The following is an 18,880-nucleotide window of genomic DNA, read 5'->3' on the forward strand; positions in this document are numbered from 1 at the left end:
GAGTTTGATGGAGCTTGGGGCAGCCAGGGCGAGGTCCCCGGAGTCCCGTTTGTCTCGGCCTGAGCCCTGCAGTGAGTCTCCCTTGCTCCTGGGACAGGGGTGCTCTTGTTGGCAGCTTCACCTCGTTCCGTGAGCACCGGGGTGCAGTCCGCAGAGAAACTTCCGGGAGTCCCAGTCACCCCGTGCCCGGGGGGCAGATGAGCAGCTGACCAAGCGCACACAGGAGTACGGCAGTGAGCGCCCCTGTTCTTCACTGGGACCCCCCCCCCCCAGTGAGCAGTGCAGAGAGGGTGTGCAGTGTTCGCTCACCTGTTGTGTTCAAGGACACACGTGTGGACTCCTGCATTCGACACTGCGGGGAACAGCTCCCCCCGCCCGGGGGGCAGAAGCCGCAGGCAGGTAGCGCAGGGCCTCTGGGTTCCCACACGGGGCAGGCGGCGGGGCCCAGCCATCAGGGGTGCTACGGTGCCCCCCTTCTCTGCAACAGCGTCCAACTTCGCTTTCGTAAACGCCATTTTGTGTGACAGTCTTACGAAAACCTGGGAAGTTCTTGCAGAACTAGCATGCTTAGAGATCGGCTAGGTGGTGATACCGGCCCTCGTTAAACTAACCTGACCGGAGAGGGCCCGGTGTCTGTGTCTGGGTTCTGTTTCCAGCGCCCAGCGCCGCTCGGTTCACAGGCTGGTCTGGGGGTCCGCTCTCCACAGAGGCCCCGTCTGGGTTCTGTTCTCAACGCAAAGCCCCTTCCTTCTGTCGGCTTTCTGGTTACCTATTTGTCCGCAGGCGGCGTTTTGTGTTTAAAGCTGACCCGTTCAAGCAGTGACGCCGAGGTCTGCATTCACAACACCGGACAGCGTCACCTGGAGAGGTCGCCGACCTGGGGGCCCCGTGCCTGCGCCGCTGGCCTGAGTGCAGCGGCCCTCCCACTGGGAAAGGGTCTTGACCTGGGTGTTTCAACAGTGGCCAGCTAAGTACTAAGGAGTTTGGCTGCTGAGTAGTTCCATCGTGATCTTGGTTTAAATTAAAATTAAAAGTCACATTAAAAAAAGAGTCTTCTGTTCAAATCCATCCCCTCACCCACTGCATCACTCCCGGGGCAGACCCAGTGAGGGAGGTTTCCACTGGTGTTTCCCGTGTCGGCCCAGCGCTCGCAGGAGGTCTGAGCAGTCCGTGTGCTCGCACGCGGTGACCGGCAGCTCCTGGATGCGTTCTAGGTGGCCTTCCGTGCAAATTGCGTTTGCTGAGACTGCTGCATCCCACCCGTCCTTTCTGACGGCGGGCCGTGCAGCTGTGCGCCCGGCCCCCTTCCGCCCCGGACGCGGTCTCTCTTCTGAACCCGCCCTGCTGCTACGACTTGCCTGCAGTGTCGCTATACTGTGTGTAGCACCGACAGTGGGGGCGGGACGACACGACGGGCGTTTTATCAGATCGGGGGCTGGTAGCAGGGAACTCGGGGAGGCCCTTCGGCTCCGCCGTCGGTCTTGCATGGAGGGAGTGCAATTTAAAGGAGAGGTGACGTGGTCACCCCCGACCTCCACTTGCAGGCGGGTTCCTGACGGGTCGTGATGATGACCGTGCTTGACCACGCCGTCACACTGAACGGTGTCAGTGCGTCCCCATCTGCAGCAGGACGAGGAGCAGCCGCACGCTGTGCGGCACCGACGGAACTCGGAGCTCGCTCACCACAGCGCCCCACCGCCTGGCCTTGGGTCCCCTCGCACACGCTGTGTGGGTGGGGTGGGGCGGGTCACTCGGAGGCCGGGGTGGGCCTGTGGGAGTCACGAAACTGGGTCCTGTTCAGTCCCTGAGTGGTTCACTTGCACCGTGACACGTTTGGTGGTCTGTTTTGTGTGCTCTGGCTAAGGAAAACCGTGCATTGAAGGGAGAGCCTTCCAGAAACCCTGCCGGGGCGGACCCGTGGCGCCCTGCAGAGCACTGACACCGAGTGCAGCCTGCCCCTGGGAGTCAGGAGCTCGCCCGGCGAAGCGCCGACAGCCTGGGTTCCCAAAGCCTCAGACCTGAGGTTCTAGGGACGCGCCCTGCGAAGCACACCGGCTGCTTTCTACTGTTCGTTTTCCCAGGGTTTTGAAGACCCATGGTTCTGTTGAGATACACGTTTCTAAGGTAAACCTCGACAGAGGCCTGTTCTGTTACAAAGCATCTGAAAGCGCCTCTTCCGAAAGCTCAGGCGTCTTTGATCTGAGAAACGTGGTCCTGGTGCACAAGTCTGCGGGTTCAGCAGGTGTGTGCGGTTGTGTCAGTGCAGTTAAGGGGGGGCAGCGCCATCCCCCACAAGCCTCACTGTAGCCCTTTTACTGTCAGCCCCTCCCCCCGGCCCGCAGCCTCTGCCCTGGGCTCTGGGCCCAGAGCTTTGTCACACGTGTGGACCGTGGGGCGTGTGTCCTGCTCGTCCTGTGGCTCCACTTAGCGCAGTGCACTTGGGACTCGCTCGCCCACGGGGCTGCCCCCGTCAGTGGTGTGTCCTTTGTCACCGGGAAGCATTACTGCGTCTGTGGGCGTGCCTGTCTGTCCGTCCCCCGCTTGGACACTGGGGTCGCTTCTGGCCTGGGGCTGCTGTCAGTGAAGCCGCTGCGAGCATCTGGGTCTCCCGGTCTGGTGAGCAGGGGTGTCTGCAGGGGGTCGGGTGGGCTGGGGGCCCTCTGTTGGGGACCTCGTGGAGGGCATGACAGCCCGAGGACTGTGCCCCAGCCGACAGAGCCGCTGCCGCCTTTGCAGTCAGTCCCGGTGACAGGCCCCGTCCCAGAGCGTGGGTGCCAGGGGCCCGTGGCCGTGAGGGGTCCTGAGCGGGCGCCACACCCAGGCTCTGCACAGGCCGGTGTCCCGCCTGGGCCGGCGCCCGCTGCCCCGCGTGCAGACGGTGGGACCAGGACGGCCTCGTCCCTCCGTGGTGCTGCGCCCTTCCCTTCCCTCTGAGCGCTGACCAGCCGCTCGGCGAACTGGGCAGCAGTCGGGGGTCTGTGGTCGAGTCGTCTCTGTGTGGGACTGTGACCATCACAGGGCGGTGACGGAGAAACGTTGGCTGTGTGGGGGCCGTCTCTGGGCAGGCTGTTGTGGAGGCACGGGGGGGGGGCGGGCGGGGTGACCTGCGGGAGTAGAGGGCCTTTCTGTGAAGTAACGTGAGTGAGTTGGCGTCGGTGCGTGTGCCAGAAGCAGCGCTTCGAGCCGCGTGAAGATGCTGTGGCGCACAGGGCAGCTGGGCGTCGCCCAGGTGCCCGCCGCCGTCTCCCCGCCGCACGGGGAGGGCCCGTGGGCTTCCCGCCCCCGAGGGAACCGCTGCCTGGTGCCGGGTGCCGCTTCTCCACGGCGCACGCAGCGTCTGTGCGTGTACAAGTGCCTGCCAGGGAAGCGTGGGAGCTGCCCCTGAGAGAGGTTAGTCTGAGGAGACACTGGAATAAGAGGATTAGCATTTTCACAGAGGACTGCGATTTCCATCACCAGGGGTCACCGGTGGCCTTTATTCTTTTCATTTAACCCACTTAATCAGAATTAGCTGAGAGGCCTTCTTAAGTGCCTGTGGTTTCCTATATAGTTCTTTGCATTCTAAGTGAGATTAAGAAATGAAAACATGTAGAGGAAGGTTGTAATTTATTGAAAGATTCACGAAGCTTCAATGATATTGTTAAGGTATTTAATTAGTCTTATTAAAATAGACCAACTGACCCTTTTAGGGGAGCTGATAAGTCGTATAATAGCTGTTAGAGCCTCTTTATTCTCTGCATTATATGATTGACTTCGTGCTAAGCAATTTATGCAAAGTTTCCCTCTTTTTTTGTAAGGGGAGTTACCAGTTCTTCCTCAATAGGATTAGTGGAGATAACATCATGTAATTAGCAAGAGATGCAAAAAAGTGAAAGTACAATTTCTGTAAGAATTATGTGAAAGAGAACAATAATTTCTTACCTTGGATTTTTTAAAGGAGATAAAGAAAAGCAAAACAGCAATTATTTGAAAGGATTAAAGTGGCCTTTTACGATAGGTAGAATTACATTAGTACTGAAGTTTCTGTTAACTGAGGTATTCATAATGCACTAACAGTCTTAAACTAATTTTGCATTTGATAGCGGGAGCCGGTCATTTATTACCCTTTACACCGTGAAAAGGTGGCCGTTACATAACGAGTGGTCCCCCCCCAAGAGGGCCTCTCAGGCCGAGCGCGTCAGGCTGGGGAATCTCGGTGTCTTCGGCGTCGTGTGAAGACAGGTGGGTGTCCACAGAGGCAGGGGCCGCTGACAAAAGAGCCCTCAATGCACCCAGAGTCTGCATGCATGGCTCGCACCTTGAGCTCTTTGTCCACTGTGGAGCGCTGGGTCCCGTGCCTTCCGCCCATAACCGGGGTCGGGTCTCTCTTTAAAGGCAGAGCACTCGCTCGGCCTGGGCTTGCCGCTGCCCGTGTGGGGCCGCTGCCTGTGTGGGGCCGCACTGTCGTGCGTGGCTTTGCTCACTGGGGTGTGTAGAGGCTACGTGTCACAAAAACCGTGGTGAGGGGTGACTTTGAACACCAGGCTTCTTCATTGTTACGTGAAAATGTTCTGGCTTGGTATGGCCATTCTGTGACATTATCAGGGACCCCGTTTTTTTCTGCCAGATCGCAGGGGAAAGAGGAGGCGGGCGGGTAGGGCAGAAGGTGAGGCCGTCTCGTCCTGTCGGCCAGAGCCAGGCCCAGGCTCCCTGCTGCAGCTGCGGTGTGGGGCTTCTGGCCAGGCACAGCGCTGTCCTCCTCCCGCCCGAGAGCAGTGGGACGTGCACCGGGCATGCAGGGGGAGGGGCGTCCGTGTTCACCACGCAGCAGAGCTGTGAGTGCCACCGCTCTGCGGGGGGTGTCCTTCTCTTTCAAAACAGCGGCTCCTTCGGGGTCTGACAGCTTAAAGTGTTCGCACCGGCCTCTGTGCCGCACCGGCTTCTGCCCGCAGGTCCTTGAGTTCCGCTGTCCCCCTTGGCAGGCGCTCCTGGGTCTGACAGAGCCACCCTCTCCGACCTTGGACTTGCCCCTTCTCTGCCCTGCAGACTTCTGTGTCTCCCTGCTGGTCTGTCTTTCCTGTTAGGATGGACTCTGTCGAATGACACTGTGTGTGCGCAAGTGAACAGTCACTCCCAGGCACTACCTGCTGAGACAGGTGCCGCGTGTCAGGTGTGCGAGTCGTGGTTCGACTGCGGCCAGCGGGGCAGCCACCTGCTCCCAGCCCTGCTTGGTGGCGCCGCCCTGCGTCCTGTGCTCTCCTCCTGGCTCCCTCCTTCAGAGCGCACCTGGTGCCCAGAAGGGGGTGCGGGCCACTGGGGAGGGAGGCACTCTGCGTCCCTGCTCCCTCTGTGGCTTCCTTTGCAGGGGTGCCGGCTCAGCGACCTCGGTCCCAGAGGCGAGTCAGAGAGACAGGCTAGGCGCCTGCCGGCCCCAGTGCACTGGGCATGGGCCAGGGCTCCCCAGCCCTGGACCCTGCGGGCTGTTCGCCCGGCCTCCCTGTCTGGCCTCCCTTCTTTCACGTTCTCCCAAAGCTCCTCCCCGTCACTGTGCTCTGTGGGCAGCCAGCCACTGAGCAGGTGCTGGTGTTCTCGATTGTGGTGCGGGGCCCGGCCGAGCGTGGCAGTGCACTGGTGAGAGACACTGATGGGCCAGCGCCGGGGGCACGCAGAGGTGGGAGTGGGGCTGGGGTGAGCGCCCCCTTGTCTGTGCAGGCTTCTGGCTTGAGTGCAGGAAAGGTTGCAGGAAGGGGCCTGTGCTGACACGTGACTGTCAGAAGCGGTGTGTCACTCTTGGGGTGGGGTGCTGCCTGCACAGTGCCCTGTAAAATGACAGTGCCCAGTGAGTGTCCAGTCCACTACAGTGGTTGTGTTCCTCCACCTGCTCCCAGGAGAGAGGGACTGCCCACTCTCCCTGCTCCACAGGTGGGGGGCCCAAGGCCCAGAGGGGGCCGCCATGGCCTCAGGGCTGTGCCGGAGAGCGGGCCTGGGGCACTTGTTCAGTGGCTGTGGGAGCTGATGGGTGCCTTCTGGGTGCCAGGCCAGCCGGGAATCAGAGCCAGGCCCTGGGTACGTGCGAGCGCTGACATCTGCGTGCCCGTGTGTGCAGCGCGTGGGTTAGTGAGAGACAGGACGGGGGCAAGATATGCGATCCCAGTGTATTTTCCCTTTAATACCAAAAAATGTCTTCAGAAGTTAAGAATATTTAAAGTAATTTCCCAGGAAACCTGAAAGTGCATAGAGACCCAAGAAGTAATGTGCCCAGTTCTCAGGCAGCTTGAATGTCTTACTGAAAACTGACCACCCCAGTCCGTCTCTCCGAGTTCTCATCTCTCGGCAGGCCCCTTTTCCAGAAGAGGGCGAGGGAGTCGAGGAGACAGTGCCCGGCTCAGCCCCACCTGTGGCAGAGCCAGACTCGGCACCTGGCAGACCTTCTGCTTACAGCGGGGCAGGGGCCGCTTTCGCAGTCCGTCCGGCCTCCCTGCTGTGAGGAAACCTGGCGTGGGAGGGTGGGGCACGAGCTCTGCGGGAGGGAGCGGGGCGTGGTGCAGAGCCCGGAGTGGCAGCCGCCTGGAGAGCAGGGCGAGCCCTGGGCCATTGTGGGAAGATGCGGGTTGTGAGTAGGGGACCAGCGGGGACCAGCGGGGCCTCTTGTGTTAAGTAGTGAAGAGAACCACGTTTATCAGTGGAGAAAGGCGGGAGCCTCTTGCAAGCGTCTTCTCATTGTGAGCAAGACCACAACTGGTTAACCAGACGTGAGCAGTGGAGCTGTGGCTGGCGGTGCGGCAGCCTGGTCAGCACTTCCAGCCTGGGGGTGGACGTGCCACTCGGCCTCCAGGGAGAGGTCTGACCGGACGCAGGAGTGGAGCTGTCTCTCTTGTGCCCTGCGATGATGCTGGGGGCGTGGAGAGACAGACCCAGTGCTCCCCAGGCCCGGCCCGTGGACCGCCCCCATGGCAGCGGAAGCACGTCCCCCACGGCTGCTGCGGAGGGGCTTCCCACGCGCCGCCGTGCTGCGGGACCGGCCGTCTCCTTGTGTGGGCGGGCACCCACCAGCTGTGACGGCTGCAGTGAGGCGGGAGGGGACCGCCCTCACTGAGAACACAGCAGAGGCCGAAAGTGTCGCTGGCCATTTGTCTCCAGACAGGTGTCACTCTGTACTGATTTGCAAGTGAAAAACTCATGGAAACTACCTAGTTGTTTGTTTTTTTTAAGATTTTTTTAAAATTTATTTTTAGAGAGGGAAGGGAGAGAGAGAGACAGAGACATCAGTGTGCGGTTGCTGGGGGCCGTGGCCTGCAACCCAGGCATGTACCCTGGCTGGGAATCGAACCTGCGACACTTTGGTTCGCAGCCCGCACTCAATCCACTGAGCTATGCCAGCCAGGGCCCTAGTTTTTCTTTTCTAACAGATTTACATTTCAGTGGTCCTTGTGCCTTTTACCTCGGTAGCCGGTTTCAGGCTGCGGGGCGCTCCCTCGCGGCCTCCCGGAAGCATGCTTTTGACCTGTGGGTTTGCAGTTCTCCCTGTGAGTGGTTGCAGTGGCTCTCATCCTGTCCCTCTGTGCTCCCCTGTTTGAAACTCTCTCCTGGCGTCCCTCGCCCAGAAGAGGGACAGTCGAGTGTTCCTTGAGACAGTCTGAAGTCGTTTGAAACAGCTGTGTCAGTAGAGGAGGTTTTACTGCGGGTGAGTGTCGCTGCCTCGTGGTCAGACGGCATGTTCTCAGGCTGGGCGGCCAGCCAGACCTTGCGAACCGGAGGACGGGCGGGTTTAACTTCTTTTTCCCTGCCCCTTATTTGTTGTCATCAGAACCTTTTGAAGGTGACTTAAAAACATGTTTTGAAATACATGTATATATGAGAAAAAAGGTACGTGGAACTAAAGATAGGATAATGCTATATTTTACAAATAAATCCCGAGACAGTTAATACGTGTTCTGTCTCAGTTACCCGGTGAAGTACATGTGCAAATGCAGCCTAGTTTATTGACTTCACACCCAAAGTGGGCCTGTTTTTAAAGCCGGGGGCAAGACGGTGGCAGTGGCAGAGAGAAGGCAGGGTCCCCAGCACCTGGTGCCCAGCTGCCGAGGAGCGGCGTGCGAGGGCCGCGCGGACGGGAGTGTGTGCTCCGGCACGGGGCTGCCGTGGTGGGGGCGTGGGGGGTGAGGGCCGTCTGGGTGAGAGTGTCGCACCGGCCAGGCCTCAGCCGCCGTGAGGAGGTGTGTCCCTTTGCTAGGCCGGAGGAGCCTTCTAAGAAGGCAGTGTGATTGCACACCCTAGTCTCACTCACACATCCTCCACCTCTCAGTTCCTGGTGCTACTCAGCGTGTTCATTGATGCCTTCGGTCCGGCTGCCAGGCGTGGGCGAGGGGAGAATTGCCGCGCGCCCACCGGCGGGAGCGCGCAGAGACTGAGCGCGCGGTCTCCACGGCCTTTCTGGTCCGCACGCGTCACCCGGAGCCTGAGGCTGTTTGTGGGAATGTTCGTGCTCGGACGAAATTTCATCGTCATAGCTGCGGGCCTTACCGGGTGTGTTCACGCTCGTGTTCCTTTTGCGCCACTCTTACAATGCCGTGAGCAGGGCACACCCTTAGAGTGGGCAGGCGAGTGCAGTTTGCACAAGTGGGTGCAACGTTACACACTGATGTCCCAGTCGGAGGGACAGCTCGTTGTATTAGTAATAAAATGACAGAAAATGCATTAGAATTTTATGAGAACAGAGTATGGTTTTTAAAAGTTGAGAAATAATGGCTGAGTTTCAAAGAATGAGGTGTTATTAAGGAAAACTTATTTTGATGATGTGAAATTAATGAATTCTTTCTGGAGAAGGGAAAAGAACTGTGAGGCCTTTACCTGCCTACGAAAACGTGAGGCTTTCTTAAGCAAATGTGTGTTTTTAAATCTTCGAATTCTTGAAAGGCCAACTGGAAAATGAAATGATTTTAGTTCTCTCTGTAGAGACTACTAGTGTTACTAAAAGAATGTTAATCTGTAAGAGTTTAAATTTTCCTAACCAGTGCAATTCAACTGTGTAATATTCCTTTTGTAGTAATGTGGTTTCTTAAACATTTCACATTTTTCTGTTTTGTCAGAGTGTTAATTTTTGTTTTAGTATAAATTTTTTTTCAGTGAGCTCCAACTATATGCTGTCTATAAGAGAATCATTTTTTAAAGATTTTATTTACTCAATTTTAGAGAGAGGGGAAGGAAGGGAGAAAGAGAGGAAGAGAAACATCAGTGTGTGGTTGCCTCTTAAAGCGCCCCCCACTGGGGACCTGTTCCACAACCCAGACCTATGCCCTGACTGGGAATCGAACCTGTGACCCTTTGGTTCGTAGGCCAGTGCTCAGTCCACTGAGCCATACCAGCCAGGGCTCAATTTCTTCTTTTAAAGTAAAGCAGGTTCACAGCTGTAGCTTTTGGTTGTGTTGTCAAGGTAGCAAAGAATAACATGTTTGAGATCAATGTCAGGAGCATCAAAAGTAGAAATTTTCCTTTTCGGGTTAATGTGCAAGAAGGTCAATAATTGCATAGATTTCAGTAAGCTTAAAAATAATCTTGAGGTGCTGTGGACATAGAAAATGTGGAGTTAATTTTTAGAGGCTGCACTTTTTGACGTGTGACTCTCACAGCAGAGTCACTGGGTGACGCGTGCACATACCTGTGGAGGGGGCGTGGAGGTGAGTCACGTGATGTTCCCAGGGGAGAACTGGGAATCCTGCGGGTCGTTCTCCTGCCATTCATCTTCCTTCCCTGGTGTGTCGCAGGGCCCTCCGGAGTTCCCGCAGCACACCCCTGGGCCCGTTCCCAGCAACTTCAGCCAGCCCCCACGGCTCCCTCTTCAGGACCAGTGGAGAGCGCCACCCCCGCCTCAGGAGCGAGACCCCTTCTTCTTAGGAGGTAAAGGGTGGCGCGGAGTGAGACCAGAGCTGGGGAGGCGAGGTGCCAGACACGCTTGTTCCGACTGGAGTTAGCTCCCACCAGGGGATTTTGTTGAGAGTATCGGGTTTTTGTGCCCTGGCACTTCCTCCTGCCATTTCCAGTGCTAAAGCTGGACGGGACTGGCATCTGAAGCGCGAACCCCCCCGACACAGGAGGAACGCAGTTAGAGAAGGTGACCGGTGAAGCTGTCGTTGAGAAGTGGAGGGAGACCTAGGGCTCTTTTCGGACACTCGCGCCTTCTGTGCAGCCAGGGGCTGACGTCCCGGTGCCTCTCAGTTTCAGGTGACCCTCGCTTCCCGAGCCATCTCTTTCTGGAGCAGCGAAGCCCCCCGCCGCCGCCGCCGCCACCCACACTTCTCAGCAACAGCCACCCCGTGCCCGCGCCCAGTCCTTTGCCGTTCACTCAGCCCGGACCAGCGTTCAGTCAGCAAGGACAGCAGCCCGTGTTCCCCAGAGACAGGCCTGTGAGGCCCACCCTGCAGCCCCCAGGCCCCGTGGGCCTGCTTCACTTCAGCCAGCCAGGGTCCGCGGCCGCGCGGCCTTTCATTCCCCCGCGGCAGCCCTTCCTGCCGGGCCCCGGGCAGCCGTTCCTGCCCGCCCACGCCCAGCCCGGCCTGCAGGTATGCGGGGCCAGGGTCCTCGCGGGGGTCGGGGGGGGGGGGGGGGCGCCGCAGCTGTGCGTCTCAAGTTTCCGAAGACAGGGTGTCACGTTTTTATTCTAGCCTGCTGAGCACATGGGTTGTTCAGCGAGTAAGGCTGTTAGTTTCACATGCACTGTTGACTGCAGACAGCTCTGTCGACGGTGCCGTTTATTTCTTTATTAGTCACAGGAGAAATGGAAGAGTGTCAGTTTGGGGGAGATGAAAAAGTTTGTGTAAGATTTTAAAATTGTATTAGTGGCTGTACGGCTAATGTAATGAGGACATGTTTTGATAACACCTCTGCCCACCCCTGGAAGTCGTGCGCGGTGTACAGGAGGAGTGAAGCTCTTCGTCAGACGGCATGCCTGCAGTCCGCGGGGGAGGTTTCTCCCGCAGGAAGGGGTGCCGTCCAGCCCTCCTTGTGGGAGGGGTGGAGTGCGCTCTGCTGATGGGCCGTGCCCCCGGCTGCCTCAGCCCCTGACCCCTGCTCACGGAACATACAGCCCTTGCACTTGCCGCGCACTGTCACAGTGAGAGTGGCGGTGAGCTGCAGCCAGCCGTGTGGGGCACACAGGGCGTGTCCCGTGACAAGAGGAGAGCGATGGCTGCTCAGGGTGTGAACGCAGAGCGGAGTGGCCTCCTGTCGTCGCTGAAACTGGCACAGTGACGGCATCCTCACGGCAGAGGGACTCCAGGGGGACCAGGATGTAGAGAGGAGACTAGATAAGCCCGACGCCTGGAACAGTCACCACTGGCACCGGGTGCTCGCGTTTCCCCGTCCGTCCAGGGCACCCGTCCACAGCCTGCTGCTCTGCGGCGGCCTGCGGGTGGGGTCCTGTCCGCCGGGGACCACGTGCACCTGTGGCGATGGGGATCCTGGGAGTCGGGGCGGCACCTGTCACTGCACCACGTGCACCTGCTGCCTAGGCTGCTTTTACAGCATGACTGTGCCCACACGTCCTTAGAGACAGTGCTGCAGGAGACCCCCAGAGGTTCTGTTCGCGTCCTTAGTAAATAGCTTCCTCAGGGCAGAGCCTCGGAACCTTGGGGTTAAAGCAACTAAGGTCAGATAGAACACTGCCTTCATCAGAGCATCTGACGTGAATTAGTGGCACTTGGAGTTTCTTTCTGGCGTTGGGGTGTTTAAAGGAATGGCTAAATTGGAATGTCACAAGTATATGCATTTGTGAACTGTTGTTTCTCTTTCTTTTGGCACCAAAGGGACCCCTGCATCCCCCACTGCCCCCTCCACACCAGCCACCACCACAACCCCAGCAGCAGCCCCCTCTGCAGCCGCCCCCGCAGCACCCGCCGCCCCCCCAGCCGCAGCACCAGCCTCCTCACCAGCCTCAGCCGCACCAGCACCACCACCACCTGTCCGTGCCCCCTCCGCCTCTGATGCCTGTGGCGCAGCCCCAGTTCAGGCCTCACGTGCAGGCGGCACCGCCCCAGCAGAACAGCGGTCGGACGCAGTGCCCCCAGCGGCAGGGGCTGCGGCATGTGAGTGTCTGCTCGTCTCCGGCCGCCTGCCGGTGGTGCCTCTCGGGGCACAGAGCTGGGGGCGGAGCTCGTGGACTGGAGCCGCCTCCAGCTCTGAGCTAATTAGTGAAGCAAATGTGGCGCGTTGTTCTGCAGTGCCTGCGCGCTTGAAGCCTGTTTAAACCTGCTTAGGAAATCGGTCGTCTGGTTGACAGAAATGGGTGGCCTCTGTTGTGCCTCGGGGACTCTGTCCGTGTGGTGTGCTTCTGCGTCTCCCTTTGGTGTGCCGGCGCACTCCTGCAGTGGTGAAAGTCGAGTTTGACAGACGTGTAACTTCAGAAACAGTGCCGGGGAACGGTCACCCCTTTGCCATTGCCAGCGGTTACTTGTTTTATCCTCACTTCAGGATACAGTTATTGCTTTTAGAGAAAATGGAAAAGAGAAAGAGCAACATCAATTGGTTGCTTCTCGTACGCACCCTGACTGGGGCTTGAACCCACAACCCAGTTATGTGCCCTGACTGGGAATCGAACCTGCAACCTTTTGGTGCACTGGATGACGCTCTTAACCTACAGAGCCACCCGACAGGCACCAGTGCCTTGCTCTTTGACTCGCAGATGGTCTCCGTCTCCCTGGGCTCTTGAGTGGACCAGTAAAGGAGCTCGGGGGCAGGTGTTGAAAGTCCTCCGTTGCCGGGCACCCCTGCAGGCCCTGGGGTCCCTGGTTTACCCCGGGGGAGTGCCAGCCCCTGACCTGCGAGGCTGCTGCGCTCACGGGGCCTGCTGGCAAGAGTGGGGTTGGTCACGACCAGAAACACACTGGGCAGTGCTGCTTCAAAAATGAGAGACAGTAGCCAGTGTCCCTGCCCTGTTTTCCATGAAGTAACCCTTTTATAAAGAACCGTGTGGTGGGTAGCGTTCTGGGCTGTCAGGTGCCGTAGGTTTTCCTTGTAGTGCTGTCCTTTGTGACTCTGAGCTTCAAGCACGTCACGTAGTTCCTTTTAATCTCAAATTTTCTCATTCATACCTGCATCCTTCTTTCTTAAAGTAACACTGAGGCTAAAGCGGGATGACATAAGAAAGGACCCCCAGGTCGGGGGAGATGGTGGTCCGTCCCTGGGTCTCACTTGGTTGAAGCGATGGCAGACCACATGCCCAGCCTTGTCTCCTGACGGGTTGGCCCTGCGAGGCATTGGAGCGTTCAGGTCCCCCACGTCACGTCTGTGAGCTCCCCCCAGGTGTCGGGTCTCTGTTAAGCATCCCAGGGATGGCTGTGGCCGGTGGTTCAGTGGGTTGGAGCGTCTTCCTGTTCACCAAAAGTCTGCCAGTTCGATCCCCGGGTAGGTCATGTACAGGAGATAACCTATGTTTCTCCCTCACATTAATGTTTCTTTCTGTTTCTCTCTCCCTTCCCCCTTTCCTCTTCCTCACAATAAACATATCCTCGGGGGAGAATTTAAAAAAGTCCCAAGGATGAACGTGACCACGTGTTTGCTCTCCGATAAAACTCACGGCATCTTTCTCCTCCAGGGAGTTGCTTTTCTAAGGACATGGACCTCGTGCTTGGTGCTGTCCCACGCCCTGCACTGCAGAGGACCCAGTGCCGGTGCTGCTTCTCTGCAGACAGGGTCCTCTGCTGGCTCTGTGCCCAGGCTCAGGCCCCACCTGCAGGCCCTGGTGTGAGCTGCACCCAGGAGAGCCTGTCTGTCTGTCTGTCTGTGGGAGCGCCCCCTCGGCGGTGCTGGTGCTCCGCTGCGGGGCGCGCTTCTCTGCACGGGGCGGGGACAGATGGCACTGACGGACGGGAGGCGTGCCTGCCCTGAGAGAGACCTCACTCACCGGCTAGAGTGGCTTTCAGACGTCTGTGTCTAGCAACGAGCCTGTCTGTGGTCCCTCTCCCAGGTTTCCCGTGGTAATTGGAATTTCTTTCTCGTTGCAATAGAATACGACGTCTCAGAACGTCACCAAACGGCCGTTGCAGCAGCTGCAGCCAACTGCTCCCAGAAACAGTAACTTGCGTGAGTTACCCATCGCGCCCTCACACGTCATGGAGATGAGCAGCAGCCGCTGCGCCTCCACACCGGCCTCTCACGGGAAGCCGGCCAGCAGCACGCCGCCACCCGTGAGGCCCGGGCCGGGGCCCAGGAGCACACAGGGGAAGGCGGACATGAAGGCCAAGCCCGGAAGCCCTGGGGGGCAGCAGCCCAAGGAAGAGGCCAAAGCGGAGCCAGAGGTAGGTGCTGTCGTCAGGGTGCTCATCAGAGAGGGGCGCTGTCATCAGAGAGGGGCTTGGCTCCGACGGGAAGCCGCATGGCTTACGGGTGCGTGCCTCCTGCTGCGCTCCGACCCCGCGGGCCGCTCGCCAGGCCCTTGCCCCGAGTCTCCACTGGGCCTTCCTCTTGGCCTCCTGGCCCGTCCAGCAGACATGCACTCTGACCTCCCCGGCGCCGGCACAGCGGCGTCCCGCACTGACACGGCCGGAGCTGTGCGCTGCAGAGGCTGTGCGCCAGGGCTCGGCGGGGCGCAGACTGGGGAGGCGGATGGCTTCTCATCACACTCAGCCAGTTTCTAGCCCCCAGTGCAGCTAGGTACAGCGCATAGATCTCGGGAGTGGCTGTGTTCGGTGGCACTGTGTGACAGGACCCGGTGCTGGGCCGGGGTGAGCCTCGGGCTGTAGTTAGCTGACCCCGATACACGCCGTTGGTGCTCTGTGACTCTCGCCCGGTTCCCATGGCGCGCGACGAGATGAGACTGCTTGGACTTTCGGCCTTCTAATGGGAGTCTTGCAGGGGTGGGGGGTGGGCATTCTTAATTGTTACATTGTTACTGATTTTTAAGTAGGTGCAAATGTTGTAAGACTGATCGGTAAATACAGGTCAGGACGATGTGGTTTTCACTTGAGATCTTACTTGCACCTTGAATGAGTTTCTGCCACTTGCTAATGTTTTGGTAGGGCTGGTGCAGCATTAGTAGTGCTGGTCGTGAACCTTGTGATGGGCTCTTGTTCAGTGTCAGTGGGGCATGGCTGAGACGGACCCACTGAGGCCACTGGTTGTGGGGCCTCTTTTCTAACCCGGAAAAGAAGTGGCTGTGCTTGTCTGAGGCTTCTGGGCAGTCGAGGGTTAGTTCCGGGCCGCTGCCCAGACGCACAGAGACAAGCCACGGGCTCATCTCGCACCGTGGGTGCTGGGCAGCGTAGCACAGGGGAGAGACGCCCTCGGAGCGGCCCGCCCCTGCCAGCACCGTGGCCCTGAGCGAGTCACTTCCCTGCTCACAGCCCTGATCGTCCTCACCGCGGGGCGTGTGCGCCTGGGACGAGATGCCGATGAAGTTCACGTGGCCTGGAATAAGTCGGCATTGTGTGTGACCTTCCTGTAGAAGGACGGTGGCGCAAGGAGTTTCCTTGGATGGAGGCACAGCGAGTCACGGTGTGTTGTCACTTGTGCAGAGACCAAGCAGCACGGCTGTGCCTCCCGGCCAGTCGAGTCCGGGGGGGGGAGTCGGGGTTTCTTACGGGCTGTGGCGGCCGCACGCTCCTGACCAGACGTGTGAACGCAGAGTCAAGCTCTTCCGAGAAGAAGGGTGGCGTCTGGCTTTAAAACAATACGTGGAACAATAGTGTAGATGTGTCGACTAGATTGGGGCAGTTTATAAAAAGACACCTTTGCTGAAAGTGGCACCCTTTCCGTTTACGTAGCTGTCGTTCACACTGCAAGCCGAGTGGGTTCCGAAACACTGAGCCAGTGCGCTTCCCTCCATGACAGCAGGGTCTGACTAAACACAGTGGCGGCAGTGCCACAGCGGGGCCCTGCAGCGGGCGGCCTCCGTGGGGGCGGCCCGGCGCTCCCTGCGCACAGGGGGCTCGCGGGGGCCGAGTCTGCGCGCCGTCTTCAGTTGTTTGCCTTCAGTCTTCTGTGCACGGGGACGGACCGGGAGTGAACCTGTTTACTCCTTACACGTATTCCACGTTTCTTACAGTTGGTTTTCTTACGTTCGCCCGATTGGTGATGATACAATGAAAGACACACCTGTTCACCAACCTTCCCACTGTGTTGTGGGACGCGCTGGAACCCCTCCTGGGGGCTGGGGCACACCTCTGCTCCCCGGCAGGCTGCTTCCCCTGCCACACCCAGCACCCCGGCCCTGCGCCGTATGAACGCTGCCCTCCTGTCACACCTGCCTGGGGCCCTCACCTGCCTTCAGGTGTGCTGTTCCGTGTCTGTCCTTGACCTTGCAGTTAGATGATCGACCTGGTCAGAAGTGCTTCTAAAATGACAAGCAGACCCCGGCGAGGGCCCCGCTCTGTCCTGTAGGTCAAGGGCATGGGCTCTGGGGGCCTCAGCAGGGTCTTCAGCTACATTTTGGTCTTAATTCCCAATTCTTAAGGTTTATTAATATATGAGCTCTAGATAGATTAAATCTTATTACATTCATTTGTGAAGGGTCTGTGGATCCAGTGTAGCTGTGACTGCTTTTAAAGAAAATTACTGTGATTTTTAACAAATGCTTAACTTTTAATAAACTTTCCTGGTTTCACAGTTTTGATGAAAGTTACCAGACTTTCTGAGATTTTGGGGGCAGACTGTAGAATGGCCGGGCTGACTACTAAGCTTTCCTTATGTACCATTAACATTCCAGCGCTGCCATTGGCAGCATTTTGATTCTGAGGAGTGCGTGAGTTCAAGGTCAGAGAGATTGACTTGTGCTGTTCATTACAACCAATTATTCTGTGACAAATGAGTTTGAGATCAGACTGAAATTCTGTACGAAAAATCAATAGTTCTAATCAGGCCCTTTCAGGTCATTTATACCCACCTTTTGTTGGCCCGTCAGAGCAGAGCCAGACAAAGGCTGTGTGACAGCGTGGCCCCTGCTGTGGCCACTGCCACTCGGAGCGTATTTTGATATCTTAAACGGGTGGTTTAATTGGATTCAGACATGTAAATGAATGGAAATACACATCCTTTCACTTTATAATATTCTGATAAGATTTTCCAAATTAGCTTTGGCTGCATAATTTTTTTCCCTCCCCAGAGGAAGGAGTTATACTTAAAGTCTGTAAGCAGATTTTGAAGAGTGTCTTTCAAATTTTGAAGGAAGGGTTTGTGAATTTTGCTCTTCCGGAGTTGGTAGAGATGACGGGAGTGGCTGCCTGGCCCGGCGCCGCCCAGTAAACAGCATGTGTTCTGTCTTCCAGTTCCCGGAGGAAGACGAGGAGACGAGGCTGTACCGCCTGAAGATTGAGGAGCAGAAGCGCCTGCGGGAGGAGATCCTGAAGCAGAAGGAGCTGCGCCGGCAGCAGCAGGCCGGGGCCCGGAAGAAGGAGCTGCTGGAGAGGCTGGCGCAGCAGCAGCAGCTCTGCGCCCCTGCGGCCCCTCCGGAGCGGGAGGAGCCGCCGGTGGCACCGTCCCCGTTGCCCACCAACGGGAACCCCTTGCTGCCCTTCCCTGGTGCTCCGGTCCGGCAGAGTGTGAAAAACAGACTTCTCGTGAAGAGCCAGGATGCCGCTCCTCCAAACCTTCAGCCCAAAACCCCCAACTTCGTGCCGTCTGGTGCTAGCATGCCATACCCGGGACAGGCGGTGAGACCACTGAAGCACTTGAGACACAAAGTCCTGCAGGTACAGCCTGCGGACGGGGACGCGCCACCCCCAGCACAGACTGCCCGAGGGACGTCCCTCCAGGGCCGGCCCCCGGACGCCAAGCCCAGCGCCAAGAGGACTGTCATGCACCGGGCCAACAGCGGTGGCGGGGACGGGCCACACATCAGCTCCAAAGTCAGGGTGATTAAGCTGTCAGGCGGGGTAAGTGGAGAGGTCACCGCGCCTCCGGGGTCTCTGCGCCCTTCCCTGGGAGCGGCGTCCTTCCGGAGAGGGCGTGCAGCGGAGGGGGGCAGGGTGCCCTGCGCAGCCCCGAGGACGGCGGGCCTGCCCTCTGGCTGGACTCTGCTCCTGCGGGGCCCAGGCGTCTGTGGGTCTCTGTGGACGACCATGTAGGGACCCCTGGCTCAGACCGCCCTCAGCGTCAGCTTCTTTCTGGAGACAGTGTGTGGTGGTTGCCCAGCGAGTTGTGAGCATAAAATTTCCTCTGCCACAGAGCGAGTAACTTGTTGTGTGCAGCTTTCGGTGCAGTGAGCCCTGGGGCACGAAGGGAGAGCGCGCCGGTCTTCCTGCTCGCTGTCCGCGGACAGCTCGCGCCGGGTCTGTGTCCCGGAGCCCTTTCCGCAAGCAAGGCGGGGTCGTGGCTGCTTCCAGGATGGGCCTGTAGGCATGTGCGTGTAGCAGGCGGTCCCATCAGAGGGCAGGAGTGGGGTGCATGCTCCTTACAGAAGGGGGCTCTCTTGCTGTGGCCACAAGGACTCCTGAAGCATGTGCTGGACGGCCCACGTGAGTGTCTGCCGTCACAGCGCTCCCAGCATGTGCACTCGTCTGTGAGCTGGGGGAGGAAGCAGAAGCCGGCCGGTGGTGGTGGTGACCGGACAGACCACAGCCGGCAGCCCGTGGGCCCCCCAAGCAGGCAGCCCAGGCAGGGCTGGGGGGCACTGGCCGGGAGCACCCCTGGAGTGCCGCTTGCTGGGTGCGGTGTGCAGCGCTCTGTCTATAGGTCCGGGGACCGAGAAGGCACCGGCATCTTGCCGTGTGTAAGGTGCTCCCGTGGATAATGCACACCCACGTTTTTGGCCCAAGCTTTCAGGAAAAAAATCTTAATTTTTAGATTCAATTTTTATTATATTTAGAAACAAAACCGGTTATCATATTCCAGGGTATTATTTTGCATACGGATGTCGTTACTGCTTTCTGGACTCACACTTGTAACACGGAAGCATAAATGAAAGAATTAAAAA

At 58.3% G+C, this 18,880-nt stretch overlaps 1 protein-coding gene across 2 annotated transcripts in view; it reads left to right on the forward strand.

The window, feature by feature from the left end:
* RBM33 (RNA binding motif protein 33) overlaps nucleotides 1-18,880 on the forward strand; it is an 81,908-nt gene that overhangs the window by 34,985 nt on the left and 28,043 nt on the right. For both annotated transcript variants that reach the window (XM_036011068.1, XM_036011069.1), the window contains exons 10-14: nucleotides 9,744-9,876; nucleotides 10,195-10,538; nucleotides 11,781-12,059; nucleotides 13,980-14,270; nucleotides 17,235-17,840. In XM_036011068.1, the coding sequence (XP_035866961.1) occupies nucleotides 9,744-9,876; nucleotides 10,195-10,538; nucleotides 11,781-12,059; nucleotides 13,980-14,270; nucleotides 17,235-17,840 (1,653 nt within the window). The remainder of the gene's footprint in view (nucleotides 1-9,743; nucleotides 9,877-10,194; nucleotides 10,539-11,780; nucleotides 12,060-13,979; nucleotides 14,271-17,234; nucleotides 17,841-18,880) is intronic.

The sequence above is a fragment of the Phyllostomus discolor genome, chromosome 10, assembly GCF_004126475.2.
Source record: "Phyllostomus discolor isolate MPI-MPIP mPhyDis1 chromosome 10, mPhyDis1.pri.v3, whole genome shotgun sequence".
NCBI lineage: Eukaryota > Metazoa > Chordata > Mammalia > Chiroptera > Phyllostomidae > Phyllostomus > Phyllostomus discolor.